Raw genomic sequence first — 19,295 nt, 5'->3', positions numbered from 1 at the left:
GTCTTTTTCTAGGTTCAGCCCTTACGAGTGGTACAACCCGCATCCGTGCAACCCAGACTCGGATGTAGTGGAAAACAATTTTACGCTGCTCAATAGTTTCTGGTTTGGCGTTGGGGCTCTCATGCAGCAAGGTAGTTGCCTCAGCCTGTGGCTGCTGTTGCTCTTTGGACATGGAGCTCTCTGGATCCCACTGTCTCCTAGGGTTGGGTGTTTTGTCCAAGCCGACGGCAACAGGGAGAGATCTCTGGGGTTCAACTGCTAGGCAAACAAAAAAATAGAGTAAATATGCATGTCATGTTTTTTCTTGTATTAAATACATTTAGATGCACAAAGAGCATATTAAATATAATTGTAGGTTAGAGGTATAGATTTTACTTTCAATTGAGCAGAATGAAATGGCCATAGTTTCAGATTAAAGAAAATATTATCCACAGGTATTTATCCACAGATGAGATGTATTCAATTATTATACAGTCTGGAAATACGTCCATGTTCGTAATAATGATAGTACTTTAATACCCAGAGTCCTCTCCTCTTGCCCTTGGCCAATCAGCACCTAGAGATCATTGGGGTTTAGAGTCAGGATGTGAGGTTACCTTGGGTACATGACTCTCTGGGCCAAACAGCCTGTCACTTCGCCAATCAATATTGAATGTCTTTGATTTGATGGGATGTAATTATGCAAAAGCCTTATTCTTTTGCAATAATCTTTTTTTTCTTTGTTCCTGGCATTATTTAAAGAATTTGCCAGCAGCTGGGACAAGATATTTTCACTTGAAATTCAACAAGAGCTCTCTCAAGTCTTTTCATCTTCAAGCAAGTTGTGCATCAATAGTTGAAAACTTGAAGAGAGTTCTTGAAGCAAGTTTGACTGTTAAGAAGAAAAAAGATCTTGTTTTTGTGCATGCTAAAAATGAACAATGCTTCCTGCCACCTCCCTCACCTCAGGATCTGAGCTCATGCCCAAGGCCTTGTCAACACGAATAGTGGGAGGCATCTGGTGGTTCTTCACCCTCATCATCATTTCCTCATATACGGCCAACTTGGCTGCCTTCCTCACTGTGGAGAGGATGGAGTCGCCCATCGACTCGGCCGATGACCTGGCCAAACAAACTAAGATCCTGTACGGGGTGGTTGAGGACGGTGCCACCATGACTTTCTTCAAGGTAGCTAAGTCTGCCAGGGTGTCTATACTGTATTTCTTATATGAAATTTTCCCTTTGCATTCATCAGAGTTGTTGAACACAACAGTTGAACACAGTTGTCAGTTTGTCAGGTAGCAACACAAGTTGACGTTCTAGTAAAGATAACAGTCAATTACTATTGCAACAGCAATTTTCATTTGCACCGCTCCTTGCAATTTAAAGCTAATCTGTTGTCTGAAAATTAGCCTCTCTCTTATTTTATTGGATTCAGAACTAACCCTTGCAACTAATACATTGCATTCCTTCGACCCTGTCTTAAAAACAGAAAATGTTCAGTTTGCGTCAGTGACTTCAGCTCTTAGACGATCCTACGAGAGCGAACAGCAAACAGCAAACAGTGACACCCATGCACTCAAATCGAATACATAAATGCTGTGACATTCAAATAAATTCAACACAAAAATAGAAATGGCAACACCATTTCGAAGGAGCAGAAGGGCTGCTTGCCCGTTTGGAGACACAGAATACCTTCAGGGATTTTCAATTTCTTAAACTATTGGCATTGGTGTGGTTTCTTCATTAAAAAATACTTTTTTTAGTATTTTGGCAGAAGGCAAAGAAAGACTTGTGTGTGAAGTGTAAGCAAGTGTGAAACCTTAAGATCCCTTCTAATATATCCACAACATGTTACCAGCGGGTCTGTCCTAAGAGGCTCTCTCCTGAAATAAAGGACAATCTCGTTGGTCTTGGGGATATTCAACATCTGCAGGACCACGAGAGGAGGACCATGTTGTCCTCGAATTTGACGGAGGTGTGGTTGGAACGGATGGCGTATAAGCATACTAATGAATTGCATCCTGTGTTAAGCAATGCAACCTGAAATCGGCGCAGGAACAGCGATCTCCACCATTAACGATTCACAAAATGCTGAAAAATGCACTGTAAATAGTATAAGAAATTGCAGGAGATACAACTTAAGTTTTCCTTCTCTGCTTTTTTTTCTCTTACTTCTACAATAGAATTATTATCTGCAGAATTTAGCGTTGGGCACTGTATTTGTTCCTCACAAGCCGCCGATCTCATTCCACCTCTGATTTGTTGGTATCTCTTAGAAAACAAAGATCTCCACCTACGACAAGATGTGGGAGTTCATGAACAGCAGGAGGCAATCTGTGATGGTCAAGAACGTGGATGAGGGGATCCAGCGGGCCTTGACCTCAGACTACGCCTTCCTCATGGAGTCCACCACCATTGAGTTTGTCACCCAGCGCAACTGCAACCTCACACAGGTCGGAGGCCTCATTGACTCCAGAGCATACGGAGTGGGAACGCCTATGGGTAACTGGCCTCAAACATCTACGCTGTGTGCCTGTGTGCTCCATGATGTGTTGTTAAATAACCCGGTTCGAAAAGCTTTTGGTGAGAGAGAACATAGTGCAGATACTGTGTGGCAGGTAAATGCACCGTAAACAGCGGCGGAGGATTCATAAGCGCTGGGAACGGAGAGGTTGACCTTTATTGATGGGGTCACAGATATAATGGTCCAATAGCGCCAGGTGTAAAAAGGTTCAATGAAAAGCAAGTGGCTGAAGAGGTTGAATTTATGTTTACGGTTACATTATGCCCCGTGGCTCAAGGTGGCATTGGAGCTCTCCTTCAGCAAGGTTGCATTTTAGTTCTAGCCGTGAGGATTTTCTCACAGGATTATTTACAGAGGAGGGAATCAAATCTGAGTTAAACAATCACACTTCTCTAATGGTGTGTCGCAGCCTACTTTGCAGTCACTACAGGCAGTGAGCGAAAGACTGTGAAACAATCACAGAAACCAACCAGAAAGTCTATTCTGTGCAATTCGCTGTAACTGACCGGACGCCGTTTGAATTTTAAGCTTGAAACCAGAACAACAAAGCACTTCAGAGAGTATAAAACAAGCACTACGACCTTTTCACACCTCCTTATCTATCCCTGCTCCTGCACTCCAACATTTTGATTACCATTTTCCTGCAATGAGGCGGAGGAACCAAAACCACTTTCCACTCCATGTGTTATGACAACAATGTTGTTGCATTTAAAATAGTCTTTCCCCAGCTTTATAAATGAGTAGCTTAGGCCCCAGACACTTCGAGGCACACGACCGTAAAGGTGTAGATGGTTCCAACCCCTGTGTCGCGGAGGTTAGAACGGTCATCAAGAGGCCACAGAGAGCCATGGACATCATGAGGGATGTGAAGGCCATCCAAATATGGAGGATTAACTCTGGCCATCCACATCTGGACCAGGCTACTGCTGATGATTATGGGGCAGTTATGGATCTGCAGGGATGCCATGATTGCCGTGGTTGTAACGAGCCTGAGGTGGTTGCTGTGAAATATAGTCCCACTGTGGCCCTTGTAAGTGCAGAAGTACTAACACTGACGCCCTTGAGATGGACACGCGGACAGAGAACGTGGATAAGCTCTATTTCCATTGACGTGACAAAGTAGTGTATCAAATACCGTATATGAATACAAAATACATCCCAGATAAGATGGAATTCAGCCACAAGAAGGTTAGTATTTTAATGCATGAAGGATAATGATTAATGATGTCGGCTCTCAAAGTTATTACTTCCCTCAAAATCACTTAAATCTCAAATGCCGACGTTCATTGCTTAATAATGTAGAAATAAATTGTATCACAGCTTCTAAAATGTTTCATCTGCAATAGAAGAGGCTTTGAGACAGTTACTTGTATTGTTAATTCAAAGTGACTTCTGCTTGAATATTGAATAGTCTTATTTCAGAATGTGGTACTCTCCTCCTTTCATTGTCCCGAACACATTCAGCACGCAGCGGTCTTTGTGTCAAACTCCGGCCTGTGACGTTGTCCGTCCTCAACGCGGTTTTTGCAGAGCATTTCCCTTCAGGGCTGTTAAACCAATAAACCAGAGCGAGCTGTAAAACGAGTCTTAACCTCTTAGTCCTGGCTTTCACACGTCCTTTATCCCAAACGCAAATGCATTATCTGCGGCTATCAATTTAAACTGTGATCACGTTAATACTTGAGGCCAGACAGCGTGGGAGTGATGGATGTCCTCTGGTGTTGAACATCTGTCAGGTAGTTGTGTATGCGCAGCGCGTGTCGAGCTTTTTCCATTTGCCCGGGCCTCGCTCTCCATATCCTCCTCTCTGAGGACTCATCCTATTAGCATTTATCCAAGGCCTGCTTTGTTAGGCCATCATTAATCATTTGAAATATGAGGGCAGCCTGAATCGGGGGACTTGGATACTTGATGTATTTCTCAGCTCTGAATGAGTCAAGCGTATGCTTTTCACGCGCACGCGCTCCTACACGCCTGCGTTGTCGAGGTACGCGTGCGGGGACAAACTGATGCGCGTTCTCCATTGTCTAGAGTGCACATTTTGAGCACATGTGGCGGCGCTCTCACCGAAATAGACTGTTCCTGATCAAAGAAACAAACACTGACGCGCTGCGAAAGAATCTCTGGCACTTTGAGCCATTTTCTGTTTTTGTGTTCTCTCTTCACTTTGCCGGTCTAAATACACAGAGAGGTGCAGATGAAAGGATGATGGATGGCCATAGGTAAATGATAGATGAGATGAAGGGAATCATCTAAAAGGGACTGACAGGTAAAACTGTGCGAGAGCAACAGACAAAATGATGCTACCAGCTACCCGCGGCCGCATTGAGTTCATTTCCCCGGGAGTCTGAGCACAGAATGTTCCTGTGTTCCTAAAATGATTCAAATTAGCCCACATTATTACATTTTACTACTCTTTCATCTCTTTTAAGTCACCAAATAAGCAGATGGAATGGACGTGTGCAAGCGGGCTTTATTATGTATGAATTCTGTAATCATATAAATGCACTAACAAGCTTTTGACCCAGTTTATTAATGAAACATGAATGCTCACAGTAAGTAGTAATCTTTCCCGGCCTGGTTCGGGCAGAGGATGTGCGCTGCGCCTCATTTGGGGCGTGTGCTGTGCGACACACGCTGTGGACGGCAGAGGAACACGGCCCCACTCGGGCGCCCTGTAACGATTACTCCTCCTTTGATCAAACCGCCACCCGCTGCGCCTCGGCGCCTCGGCGCTAATTCTGGTCGCCTCTTCCCACCACCTTTGGATTTGGGTTCATTTACTCATCAAGACATTGCCGTCCGTAGAAAGTAGACTCCACTGGGCTCCCCTGTGTGTGTGTTTTTTTTTCTCACCATTTACTGCATATGGAAGCGTGTGCAAAAAAGCAGCTAATTCGTCAGAATCAACAGCAGCTCTGCTACACAAAGACAAAGTCTCTGTTGCCAACTCCCTATGCATTATAATTCCCACACTGCGGAGAGGAGGGAGAATTTTGGAGTCACTCTGTGAATATAGGGATTAGTGGGATTTGAAGAAGGACTTACAAAAAAACTCCCTCCAAGCAGCCAACAATAACATGAAGGGCTATATGATCACATGCGAGCCAGAGCGTGCCTCATACACCACCCCCCCCCCCCGTAGCTATATTTATACACATTTGCTCAACAATAACTTAGCAATGCATAATCAGGTTTTCATATCCTGCTATTATCTATGCCCACTAATCTCATCTGGTGTCCTCGCAGGATCTCCGTACAGAGATAAGATCACGATAGCCATTCTGCAGCTCCAGGAGGAGGGGAAGCTGCACATGATGAAGGAGAAGTGGTGGCGAGGAAACGGCTGCCCCGAGGAGGAGAGCAAAGAGGCCAGCGCCCTCGGGGTGCAGAACATCGGAGGGATCTTCATCGTGCTGGCTGCGGGCCTGGTGCTGTCGGTGTTCGTGGCAGTAGGGGAGGTGCTCTACAAGTCGAAGCAGAACGCCGAGCTGGAAAAGGTAACCGGAGTCTTTTCTGGCCGCGCGTTGCGGATAAAAGTAAATGTGTTGTTTTTGCATTGTGGGAGTTTTTTTTCTTCGTTTTGTCTTCTCCTACGCACCTGTCAACTTACCTTAAGGCCAACTAAACTATATATTAAAGAAATAAATCAGACTGTCAAATACAAACGTAGCACAAACACTGTATCGTACACTTGTAGCGTGTATTAAGGTTGCATTTTATTATTGGTGAAACAAGTCACGTGCCTTCATGTACGTGAGTCCCTGGTCGATTCGGCCTGTGAAGCCCTCCCAAGAACTGAAGATAATATAAGATTTTGTCTGTCTGATAGAGCGAAATGAAATGGGTATTTTAGTAGTATAATCTTTAATGAGGCTGTTTTCTGGCTGAGCTGCAGTGTATTAGATGCTGAGATTTACAATGCAATTTAGTTTGGATGGAGGAACGTAGATTTTGTCTAATTAATTGTCTTAACATAAAGTCACATGATGATCTCTGCAAGGCCTGTACGGACTTATCGCATCGCTTGATACGAGTGTTGTTTATTAGACACGAGAATGTGAACTGGCCCTTTAATCTGGAGACTTTTCTGAAGAAAAAAAAAAAAAACGTTCACCATTCAGTGCAGCATGTTTGCAGCTTTTTGTTCTACCCCCCCTGGTTATGTTTCTTTCTAGCAAGGAACTGAATATATTTCAGACTATCTGTGCTCTATTTTAGTACTCAGTGCACATGATTCATCACAGCGTGGAGTACGTATTTTAAAGCTCGTACAATGACGTTTCCAGATAATTATGAAAGTCCTAAATTATTTACATCTACAGAAGCGTAGACGTAGGCGTGTTATTTAATTGCAACGGTAGCAGATGTATGGCTCCTTTAAGGTCGGTTTCAGAGTACATCATTAATCATGAGCCGCAAGACTAGGTCACTATATTCAAATCATTTGCAAATGCCACTATCTTTAGGCTACTAAGGTACTAGTAATTTACATGCAAACAGCCTCTCCTCTATTCCCTCTAAATCACAACCTTATTTTACCCCCCTCGTTCTGCTTTTATCAATCACTCTAATCCTTATTCCGCTGTTTCTTCATCTCTCACCCTTCCTGCCTCGCACGACCTCTGTAATCACTTATCTTCATGACATGCAAAAGATGTCATTTATTCACCAGCTAGGTGCATGCAAATATGGAGCTAAAAACAAAGAAATGTCTGCTGTATGAGCCACATGTAGATGTACATCTCCCACACGCACATACGCAAAGGAAAATAATAGCTCCATGTCCCTCCTCTTTCACTTCTCTCTCTTCCGACCTACACCCTGCGGGAATTATGATTAGATTTTGCATAACCAGAGAGTAAATGTATTGAAATTTGTCTTGGCAAACGATACACAAGCATATTGACATTTACAGGATTTCACAGTGCATTCATAACGCAGGGACAACAGAGGGCCATTTAACTGACGTTACATAACACGTGTCACTCTGTGAGTGGGTGATGGATGTTTAAATGTTAAAAGAAGGTAACAATATTTCTTTGAATTGAATGTGTCAAAGTGGATTTTTTTTTACATTCATTCAATATTTTTATTTAAGTGTTGAATGATTCTCTTTGTTCTTGGTGCAGCGCAAAAGGCTCTCCAACTGCCTTCAGAGCTTTTTTTTAACAGCAGAGCTGAAAAGGGAAAAATCTGTGACACGGGCCTTTGAAAAGAAACGCTTGCTTTTTTAAAGATTATATTTAGGAGTCACCATGTTGGATTGTTACACTAGTCCGCGTTACGCCTTAACTAGACTAAAGATGTAAATCGATCATCCATTGGTGCTGAATCTACTAGACGAGATGTGTTCTGTGATCAGGTAACAAAAATGATGAAATGCTCCTTCAGGAACGATACTGACCACGGCCTTCGGTTCAGGTTGATTCAATAATTCAGGAATAAAACATCATGAAAAGATGAAAAAAACACAGAAACAATATCATATAAAAGGTAGAAAAAAAACCAAGGCTTCAGAACGTTTCTGAGAAAAGATACTTTATAATGATTCCCACTAAAATGTTACCAATGACTACACAATATTAGTGGGACAGGCTTGAATCTCATACCAGTAATGACACTCTTTGAATGTTTTGAATGTTTATAACAAAGAAAACGATGGGTGAATCGTTATATTTTGCACAGTTGCATTGCCTTGACCGGGGAACAGCATGATGCCAGCTACAACTTTACCCTCTTTCCTGTTGCCCCCCCCCCCCCCCCCCCCTGCAGCGATCATTCTGCAGCGCCATGATGGATGAGCTGCGCGTGTCTCTGAAGTGCCAACGCCGTCTCAAGCAGAAGCCTCAGCCGCCCGTCATCGTTAAGACAGAGGAGGTCATTAACATGCACACATTTAACGACCGCAGGCTCCCAGGGAAGGAAACCATGGCATGAGCGTTGTTGAGACATACCCCGAAACACACGCGTGATTAAAAAAAAAAAACATGGGGGAGGAAGGGGATGGGGGGGTGGGGGGGGAGGGGGGGGTCAGATTAACGCCAAACCGACGACCGAGGTCGGCAGTCAAAAACAGGATTCCTTTTTGAACCCACTAGCGTACGTAGACAGAATGTTTCCTGTGGAAATATAGGCGCCTGAGCAGCGTCGCCTCGCTGTGACGTTCACGTTTGGAAGGGAGCTGGAGAGGGACTTAAAAGTATGTAAATTCAAAAGGGATCCGGGCCGCTTTTGGTTAAGACGTAAGCCGGGTCCGCACTAGAGGTGGACCCAAAACATACACACATACACGCAAACGCACACAACCGCGCACACAAACCCTCTCATCCGATGCGCTCCATTGTGACAGTGGTACCAGATTTAGTTTTTCTGTCGATGTCGGCGCCCTTTTGTCTTACCTCCACCTGCTCGGTCCCTCCTTGAAGTTTCTTTCAAATGGTTTAGAACAGACACTAATCTCCCATCCACGAAAGGGAAGGGTCGTGCCAGACGGTTTACTGTGAACCGGTGTACAAAAGTGATATTTGGCTTTGGACTCATCGATGCTCACCTTGTCCAATACTCATCGTTTTCTTCTGTAAATGCCTTTCTTGTGCCGAAGTTCCGCCGTCGTTGGGAACTTTCTACCATGCCTGAGATTATGTTCAAAGCCTCTACAAGCAACGTATACTGTCAAAGTCATTACTCGTGTCTGTTCCTCACATGCGGTCTGCAGTTTTCACTTTGTATCAGTTGTTGTTGGAAAGAAAAAAAAAAAGCGGGATTTCTACAAAAATGTTTGTTTTTTGTACAAGAACAAGAAGTTTTGTAGTACTTTGTATCATGGTAGCCCCTCCTGTCGACAAAATATGTAGCAGATACCAACTCAGCCCTCAAATTCTGTCAACTAGTGTTTGTGGAGCTTCAGACTCTGCTGTGTGGGGTTCATTTTTCTTATCAATCAGAGATGATGAGTCCGAGGGGGCCAGCTCGCACATACGTGTGGCCCTTTTGTGGTCGGTAAGAACAATGAAACCGAACTGAGTGGTGCTCAAAGTAGTGAGCGGAGCTTCTCTCAGCCTCTAACTACTATCTGTAGCTATGAAGAGTCACCATAAAACACACAGCAAAAAAACATGCAAATTTTGCTTGTGTTAAAATCTAAGTGTAGTTAAACAATTTTCTTACCAGGCTACATTTTAGCTCTAGTCGACTAAAAAACAAATTACTTTTTTTTCATGGGATCTTTGACCGTATCAAGTTCTGAAAGAAGTTTCAGTCACAAGGCAAACTTCTGCATTAGAAGTGGAAAAAAAGTCACATGATTTTAGAAATTAATTTAAAGTAGTTGATGTGATAGAAGAAAAGGGTTGAAATAATATTATAGAACAGACAGATTCTGTTTTAGAAAAAAAAAGAAATACTGACTATACAATAACTGGCTATAAATAACAATAAACACAAGGTCCATTTAGTAGCTGTTCTGGAAGATTCATTCATATCACGTGACCTTCATCAGCAACTACAACGTTCTCAGTTGCCGTGTAAACTTCTAATTGTACTCGTCGGCTTTTTTTTTTAAACCACGCCAACCAGGAAACTGTGACATGATGGAACGACGTGGAGCAGCTACTAAGTGACCAGCTTGTTTTCTCTCCTGCTGTTTCCATGGCCAGGCGGGAATTTTGAACCTCAGCGATGGGCGACCTGTGAATGTATGTAACAGTACAACTGCAGTAAATGTAATGTGGAAACGATCAGCGTCTTCAAGCCTCCGTGTCTCACCTTTGGGGGTGATGAGGGGCGGAGTCTTAAAGTGACATAATCACATTTGGCGACATTTGTTGTCCGTTAATTCTGTCCCATGTTGTGAAATGACAAGCATACTTGGTGGATTACTTCTTCACTGTCTTCTTACGCTGCCCAGTTCATCTTTGGGTCGGTAATTTGAGGAAATTCAGAGACAAAAAGAACACACAGCCAAATGCAAGGGATGACAACTCCAGCTGTGCATGAATGGAATTAATCAAATATTTATTTAAACCCGTTGCTCTCCTACAAGTGTTGCTTGTCATTTTCCATGCAGCTAGATCTCGTGGTGCGAGCTGAAGTGATTGGCTGTCCCGAGGTCATGGAATTTGACATTGATGCAAGGTTTTACAAAAAATGTCATTAAAAATGTCATAATTGTAGTGTTTGGCTGATATTATTCATTCATCTTGGTACCTTATTTTACAGACGCCATCAACCGTAGTGATGACTTGCAATGTTCTGTCACCCCTCTTCTAATTGATTGAATAAGTACACTGGGCGATTGCTAAATTGTTAATCAAATCAACGTCGTCGACGTGTCTTTTCCTGACGGCTCCATCTATTCACCTGTGACCAAAGAGCTGTTAAAATACCGCCTGGAGAGAAGAACACACGGAGAGAGACCGTGCAGACTGACAAAAGGCTCCAGGGAAGGTTCCTTGTTTTTCCCTCCCGCAGGGGAGCCTCGGACAGTTCTAGGTTTCTGACGACGTTATTGTTGGAATAATGATGAAAAATCTTTGTGCAGGCCGAGCGCCGTCCCCACACAACACCAAGGGCCACCCGGCAAGGCCCGCCCTCTAGATTGACAGCGAAGGTCAGAGCCTGCGTCAATGCGTTCAGCGAGGAGCATTTAGTCCTGTCACACTTATTTCCATCATATTACGTCCTCTTCCATCGTTTCCTAAGTGGTCCATTGGAAAGTTATCCTTGAGTAACATCTTGTTTCATCAACAATTAATGGCCTAGATTGCATTGTGGACTGAAAATTGCTTTTTTGAATGTGACTTTGGTTTGTCACGCAGATACTGCAGGCCAATAGCACCTACCAAGAAAGGTTTTGTGGAGAGGAAATGTAGTCCGCTGCTCAATTCCCGGTCGTTTAAATAATTTAGGTTACCAGATTGAGAATCATGTAAATCCACTTTTTCCTTAAAACGAGGACCATCACTGCAGTCATCACTGTAGATTTGGGAGTTATAACGAGGACATGAATCGGAAGAGATTTACATACAGTTAATGGTAATCAACTAAATTAACGAAGGGCCGCCTTATGTCCAAATTACATTTTTATACAGTTTTTCCACTAATGTTTCTGTCACAGATGTCTTGAATTAGAATTCAAAATACTTATCAGTTAGTTTATTCGCTCCACAGTTGGTTCCAGACGGGTATAATTCTCCACAATTATTGGGATAGAAAACTTCCCCAGACAATAAATCCTAATGATTTTGGAGACTTTCCCCTGGTACCCACAGTCGTTCCTTGGATGAATTGTAGGGACTTTTATTCTACGAGTTTACACTTATTGTCCAAATCCAATTAATACGATTCGAATTCGTCCAACACTTTGATTTGGGAATGAATACCTTCAAAACCAATGTCGTTCCTCAGCTGTACCTTTTGTTGAGCAATCTGCAGATGTTTAAGCTGAAATGGTCGACACGGTAAACATTATACCCTCTTAACATTAACATGCTCATGTTAACATCAAGCTCAGTGTAGCGCAGCAACAGTATAAACCAAGTCTCAGTTACTTGATTTCAAGTATATATCATCCCAGGATACGGTTACAAGTCATTTTAGGGGCCACACTTGCTGGCAACATTAAAAAATAGTGGTTTTAATGTTAGGCGACTGAGTAACGAAATGAATTCATTTACCCCTCATGAAAACACTGTGAAGCGTATGAACTAAAACTGTCAAGCGCAAAGGGGAAAGATGTGTGGGATGACAATGCCCCCCCCCCCCCCCAGAGGCTCAACGGCACCCTCTCGTGAAACAACGTTGACAGTTCCCACTGTGGGGAGGAAGCAGGCGTCCTCGGGCAACGTCTCCCGACACTCTGCAGGAACAGCTTTGGTTTGCGAGAGGGTGACCAAAGAGCCGTGTGTTGCCCCCGTGGTCCAGGGCCGGGGGCATCCATCATCATCATCATCATCATCATCATTGTCCTCTCAGCACACCGCTTTCAACTCGGGGGGGGGGGGTGGGAGGCGAACCATTCAAACGGCGTTAACAGCGTTGGTGAAGCGGGCAAAAGCTGGGCCGGTTTTTGGCCGCACAAAGTGGCGGGCTTTTCTGTGGGAGGCCGACGTATTTGACACGAATGAGTCATTGTCGTCGTTACCATGCGCAGACGGAGACGGCGGAGCAGAGACCCGGAGACGGCGCGGAGCTCACGCTGCGGTTTCGTCTCTCTTTGCAAGCAAAAAGACTCGCAGCGAGGCATCTCAGCGAGGCTTCCTGCGGTGGCCTTAACTACTGCGACCCCGAAGTGAGGTCAATTCAGAATGCCAATCTGCCTTTAGCTTCACGGTTCAACTGCATTTAGTTTATAGGTTTCTTATTTTAACGTTTGGGTTCACGTTGATTCACACCCTACACCCACACAGCACTACCGCTACTTGTAATTGTATAGTATCTTATGAAATTAAGAAAAAAGTCTATATTAAAGGATCTTATATAAAAAATTGAAAAAAAAATATTTTGAATAAAAAATATTTAAAAGTCATAAACATAAAAGTCTAGGATGTCCAAATTCCAAATTGTAAAGAATATCATAGTATGCCAAGGGAAGACCTGAATAAGATGACACACTCAAAAAAATATAGTGGAAGAAAGAAGAGAAATTATAGAATAAAATCAAATAAACACGTTTTTTTTGTTGATGTCCCTAAGAGATATATTCTCGTTTATTATGCAAAAAAAAAAAGATTGCATGTGGAATAAAGTCATGCAATAACAAATGAATGGTATGCAGAAAAGAAATACATGAAACATATTGACATACATATTCAGGCCACCTTTGCGTTAGAAATTGAACATAATAAATGAAATAGATATTGTGTTTTAACTTTGCATCAAGATGTGGACACAGAGCCCACCTCCTCGCGTCCCAGCGGAGTCCTGCTGTCCATCCGTAAAGTGCAGCTAGATTTCTGCGGCGTGCAGCACGCCTGACACGAGCTCCTGAGGAAATGCAATAAAAGAAAAGGGGGAAATAGCAGTATCTGCCCGAGCCGGCCAGGTGTTGATGGTTTGGTACCATTTGAATCAGGCTCTTTCCCAGCAGTGGCATGTTCCTATCCAGAGATGTCCCAGGTGAGCGCATTACAGGTACCACTGACCCCACATCAAGAACTCTAAAAGTCTCATATCACTTTGGGTGTATTATGCGGGTACGAGCAGGTGTTCTTGTATGCACAGTCTCCCTCATTTGCCACCTGTGTGCGGGTTCGCTTCCGCACCCGTGCCCACGAGGGAAAAACCCTGCTTTCCACTGCAAATGAATATCAATTAGATAAAGTCGTCGTTTTTGTCATTTAGTAATTTGCTTGGATGTGGTTTTCTATCTGGATGCATTTCTCCCAGTGGCAGATGTGCGGCGGTGGTGGGTGGCAGCTGCAAAATGGAGGAACACAGCTTGCTAAGTGATTCACTCTGCTCCCGGCGCCTCCGTTACCCACGGAGCCTTTTCACTGACAATGTTTTCATTGCTATTTGCTTCATGTGTAACTAAGGCGGGGATCTGACTCCTCCGACGGCTCCGTCAGAAATGAATGAGAATGCCGTTTTCTTTTTTTTTTCTTTCTTTCTTCTTCTTTTTCTTAGAGCAGAGGAACTAATGGGACGTCTGTGGGCCATTTCATTTTCATGACATATTCTGCACTTGTCCTGTGAAATACAAGGCCCGAATACGACGCTGAATCATATTCTTCGAGAGACATCTTGACGCTGCTCGGTCTGATGGAAATCCCTGCAAATGAGCTCTAATGACATCTGCTGCATTTTCTTTTTTTTTATACACACACCGGAAATAACAGTGTTAACCCAGTCACATCTCCTGACAGGGGAATCACTGTGTCGTTGGCTGCTGTCAAAAAGCACTCTCTTTTCTCACCCAAATCCCCCATTATGTTCCCTCGAACAAGGGTTCTCTCTCTCACACCCCCCCCCCCCCCCCCCCTCTCTGCCTTTGACTCATTCACACTGTTGATTCCACCTCTGGAGGAATACATCAGGCATAACGCCCTTTTCTTTCATCAAGGCAGCAGCTTTAGAGTAATTTTCCTCTTCTCACAGGGAGCCAAATGGAGACGAGAAGATGTCGATTCTCTCATTTCTTTGTCTGTCCCCTTTGATCTCTTTCGACAAGAATTCCCAATGCAAAGAAAGTAAATGGGATTTTTCTCGCGAGCGTGGTTGATCATACAAAAATGACCACAAATGACTTCTAAAGACCCCCGTGTTTTGCTACAAAAAAGTAGACCTTCAAAACATGTTCCTGGCTATCATTACTCATAGTGCATTTTAATAAAGGATGAATAATTCACGGTGCAGTGATACTGATGACGCGCACTACTTCATGGACGTGCATGTGTGTGCGTGTGCGTGCGTGTGCGTTTTTTGGAGGACAAGAAGGGTTTTGTGAGAATGTACAAAGGTTTTTGTCAGGATGCCCGCATGCCACTGTGTGTTTCTCTCCGTCGTGTTAACAGACAGCCCTTGTGATTTATGTTGTATTCCCAGTGCAGGGGCCCCCTCTATCTCACTGGAAAGGTTAAAGCATACAGCCTGGAGGCGGTACCACAAAGGTCAACATGCAGTTTAGGAATGAGGAATAGGACGGCAGAGAGAGAGAGGCAGAGAAGAAACGGACTCTCCTCCTCTCTTCAGTCTGTGCGTTGCCTCTGATGTCACGTAAGCACGGCCCGAGCGATACTATCCCCCCCCCCACATGCGATTAAAGACAGTTCACCTTGAAAAAAAGACCAAGGGTGTATATTTAATGCCACCCCCCCCTACCCCCCCCCTCTCAAAATGTGCTTAGCAGAACGAGCTAGCTGGTTATAAAAAGCAAGTCACCGGGCCATTTAGGAGAAAAGCCTGTGAAGAAACACCAGCTTCTTTGGTGAGTCAGATGTGTTGAAGTGACTAATCTGCACGAGCTGCATCCTTCACAGGCCCGAGGGGAGCGAGAGGACACAGTGGCTCCAGGCCTCCCCCTGGTGGAGAAGAAGGGAACCGCATTTCAACTCAGAGTTTCAGTGACAGGTGCTGTGATTGATGTATACTACGGTTTCTGTTATGGAACTAGCATCAAAACGCTCTTTAGGGAAAAAACGAGCAGTGAAACACAGCAGCTCAAAGAGTGTTTAAATGCTGCTGTCAGGTGTGAAAAACAGACAATAAAACCCCTTAAAAATTAAAACGGGTGATATTGAGAAAACAAAAGCTTGTGAGGTGTTGCCTCACTAAGATGAGCTGGCAGTAGCAGTATATAAAGGACCAAAGTAAGACTGATATATTGATGTATATCTTATAATCTAACTTTCTGTTAGAAAGTATAGGAACAGAACTACCGACCCCTTCAGGGGGGAATACAAACCCAAAAAAGGCCTTCTCTAAAGCCATGTCTGTGCACGCCAAAGCCCACTTCCACGCTATTCAGTGTGCAGGGGAGGATTTAGTACAATCGGTGTATCCACTGTGAGCTTTTACAGAAACGTGGAGATCCAACATGGCGGACTCCCTGAAGAGCAACCGCTCCAAATGTGGATATAAACTGCTTATTCTAAACTAATGAACACAAGTATTCTTGGTTTCAGGTTAATTTACACGATTGAAAGCGTTGAAATGGTTTTGAAGACAGTATTTAATTTACCCAAACAAATCCCAGTAAATCCCCAACAGAGTGATCCCCGTATTTAAAAAAGAGGTCATTGTAGAGCAACAACATCCGGCAAAATCTCAACTGCATGTCTACTGGCTCGCTTTATTTGTTAAGGACGGTGTTTTTTGAAAAAATGATTGTTGTTGTTGTCTCTCCGCTCTCTTTGAAGGAGAACATTTAAGCCCAAAAGGAGATCAAGAGTAAGTCAAGGGGTCACAGCTACGTCTGTAACTCCTGCAGGACAGAGATTCAGTACCAAAGAAATCATGTGACCAAACAACTTGAATTGTCCAATCAGAGTCCAATAACTAAATAAAAGATCAAAACAGAGTTGTTGTTGTTGTTGTTTTTCTACACAATCGTCCGGGTGTCTCCATAAATATCCCAATCTTTGATAAGAGGGAGTGACACAATCACTACAAGGCCTCTGGACGCCGCACAGATCCACACAGCAGCTTTAATCTTCCTTCAGTAACATAACGTGAACTGTATTAGTGTCAAGCAGCTACAATGTAGTCATTGGATCGAGTCCAAAAGATGTGTGTCCACACTTTAGATCTTTTTTTTTCCAGCTGCGACACGACTGGAATATGTTCCACGTTTACCTCGGTCGAGTCTCGAGTAAAAACCCTCTGCGACATCTTAAGAATCACATGGATCAGATTCTTGGATCCAGATCTCTCGTATTTGAATCACTTCGAATCAATCAAATGAAGAGCAATTGGAAAATATTTATTACATCATTGGACTCATTTTTATCCTACATGAAGCCATGGCAAACCTTCAGTCATCGTTGGAAGTGAGGATGTTATTATCTTTTGAGAGGGTATCTTGGCTTTGAACTGAACTGGACAATTAAAAAGAGCTCAATCAGTAGTTACATTGATTGGAAGAAATATATAGAGCTACTAACAATAATAATATCACTATATTTTACCACGGCCGTGTATTGTGTTCATAACTGGCATAGTACTGGCGTATGTAAGCCCACTGCAACATGAACTGTGATACTGCAGCCATGTGCTGAATCAATCTTTCATCTCACAAGTTAGTTTTTTTAAAAGCACTTAAAATATTCCACTCCATAAACATTTTTTTTTAGAATGACGTCTATGCAATGTCCCCATTAGTACAAAATCTACTGATTTCATGTTAACTCCCGCTCTAAACTACAAAAGTAGTTTGCAACAAGGGGGGGGGGGGGGGGGAGGGGGGGTTATCTCCAAAACCGCACAACCTCTGATTATCTGAGGCTGTAAAAATGGCTGGTGATGGCCAAAAGCGGGAAAATGATATATATTAGGCGACGGGGTTGGACAAACTAAACATAGAGATGGGCGCTCCTTGTGCGAAGTACCATCCCGGGAACTCACGGGCTGTTTGCAGATTAAGTGATGAGTGGCAGAAGAGCGTCACCCTGTATGTATGAGGCGAGCACGCCCATATGGGGAAAACTGGGAAACCATCAGAAAAAGGGGTTGTTAGACATATTTGCCACATCAGGGCTGATTGGTTTAAAATGCGGCGTGACTCTGGTGAAACAGGTGGCAATACAATGAACAGACGACTGCATGGAGGAGGAGGCGTGGGAGGTTGAGGGAGGAGGTAAGGAGTTTGTGGAGGAACAGCTCATTTATGAGGTAGGCTTTTGCTGTAAAAAAAAAAAAAAAAAGGCTTAGCGGTAAAATAAAAAAAAAAAGTATGGGGAGGAAGAACAGTGAGTCTGTGGCAACACAAGGGAACTTCTCACACAACACCTCAGCACAATAGAGACCTACAGTTCGTCATACATATCAAAAATATACAAAACAAAGAGAAATGAACAGCTATGTGTAACACAAGAGGTAGTTGCTAATATCAGTACATGAATCGGTTACATACGTCTCTTCACCGTTGCTTAACAGTTTGATGAGTCAGTCAGTGGATGATTCCCAAAAGAATAAAATACACTTTTTTTTGGTAAATTCCCTGAGAACAGTTTATCATCCTGAGAGGAATTGTGTGTAAAAATGTACAAATACACTGTACAAAAAGATGTTTCCGTAAGTATTTGAGAATGGGCTGTGCTTTCTGTGTGGTTTGGTCATTCACTTTTTTTTTACTGTAATTTTTTCGGCTGCATTGCTGGAATTCAATTTTCTTTTTCTTAACGCATGCAAACATTCAAAAAGCTGTACATCAACCCCCCCCCCAAAAAAGAACGCAGTGTAGCGCTTTCAGGAATAACTCCCTCTTATTCTGATAGCAAGCACTTCTTAACTTCAAAAACCTTCAAAAAATAAAGCCAAACTATTTGGTATAGAAATACACCAAAAAAAGTTGGTTGTCTACTTTGAGCTTTTAAAAACACACAAGATAGTTTGATTTCATCATACAAAGTTACTTGATTTGTCAGAACATTAAGATATAACTCTGAAGCGACCCGACATGAACTTTGTCTGCAGTCGACTTCAGAAAAGCTCTTTTCACATTCAATATGGTCAGAGAAGAGTTATTAGGTCACAAATAAGTGCCACTAAAGCCATGCTTGTGATTCAAGTTATTCTAAAAAGCATCCCCCCCCCCCCTCTCTCTCTCTCTCTCCCTCTCGCTCTCTTCAGTGAGTCTGAAGCAGCAGCAGTGGCGAGCGTCGCCTGGCTGGTGCTGACTAACAACTGGTAGGCACGGGTGGAGAAGGAACGGGTGGAAAAGGAACGGGTGGAGGAGGAACGGGTGGAGAAGGAACGGGTGGAGGAGGAACGGGTGGAGAAGGAACGGGTGGAGGAGGAACGGGTGGAGGAGGAACGGGTGGTTCGATCCGACTGCATCACAGCTGGGGGGGGGGCGAGCGGCTCGGCCTTCTGTGACATTCGTTTCCAAAAGGAGGTATTTGTGAGGTATTAAGTAAGAAGAGCAGCTGTGATGACACCGTAATGGTCAAACAAGGTGTGTCCTTGTGCCGGGTCAGACGTGACATTTGACCATTTAAAGAAGGCGTGGAGTAAGAGTTTTTTTTTTTTTCTTTTATAAAAGGTAAATTTGATTCGTCGTAGATAAAAACAGTTAAATAGAGAGAGAGCGACGAGTTTCCACGCTATTCACCTATATTAGAACCAATTCT

The 19,295-nt window shown here is 43.4% G+C and overlaps 1 protein-coding gene across 2 annotated transcripts in view; it reads left to right on the top strand.

The window, feature by feature from the left end:
* LOC119194589 (glutamate receptor ionotropic, kainate 2-like) overlaps positions 1–8,514 on the top strand; it is a 48,921-nt gene extending 40,407 nt beyond the window's left edge. For both annotated transcript variants that reach the window (XM_037448734.2, XM_037448733.2), the window contains exons 12-16: positions 13–131; positions 949–1,166; positions 2,258–2,483; positions 5,755–6,005; positions 8,281–8,514. In XM_037448734.2, the coding sequence (XP_037304631.1) occupies positions 13–131; positions 949–1,166; positions 2,258–2,483; positions 5,755–6,005; positions 8,281–8,445 (979 nt within the window). In that variant the 3' untranslated portion in view covers positions 8,446–8,514. The remainder of the gene's footprint in view (positions 1–12; positions 132–948; positions 1,167–2,257; positions 2,484–5,754; positions 6,006–8,280) is intronic.
* Positions 8,515–19,295: the final 10,781 nt, after the last annotated feature.

The sequence above is a fragment of the Pungitius pungitius genome, chromosome 20 (assembly GCF_949316345.1).
Source record: "Pungitius pungitius chromosome 20, fPunPun2.1, whole genome shotgun sequence".
Lineage (NCBI taxonomy): Eukaryota > Metazoa > Chordata > Actinopteri > Perciformes > Gasterosteidae > Pungitius > Pungitius pungitius.
This window is presented reverse-complemented; position numbering and strand designations above follow the sequence as displayed.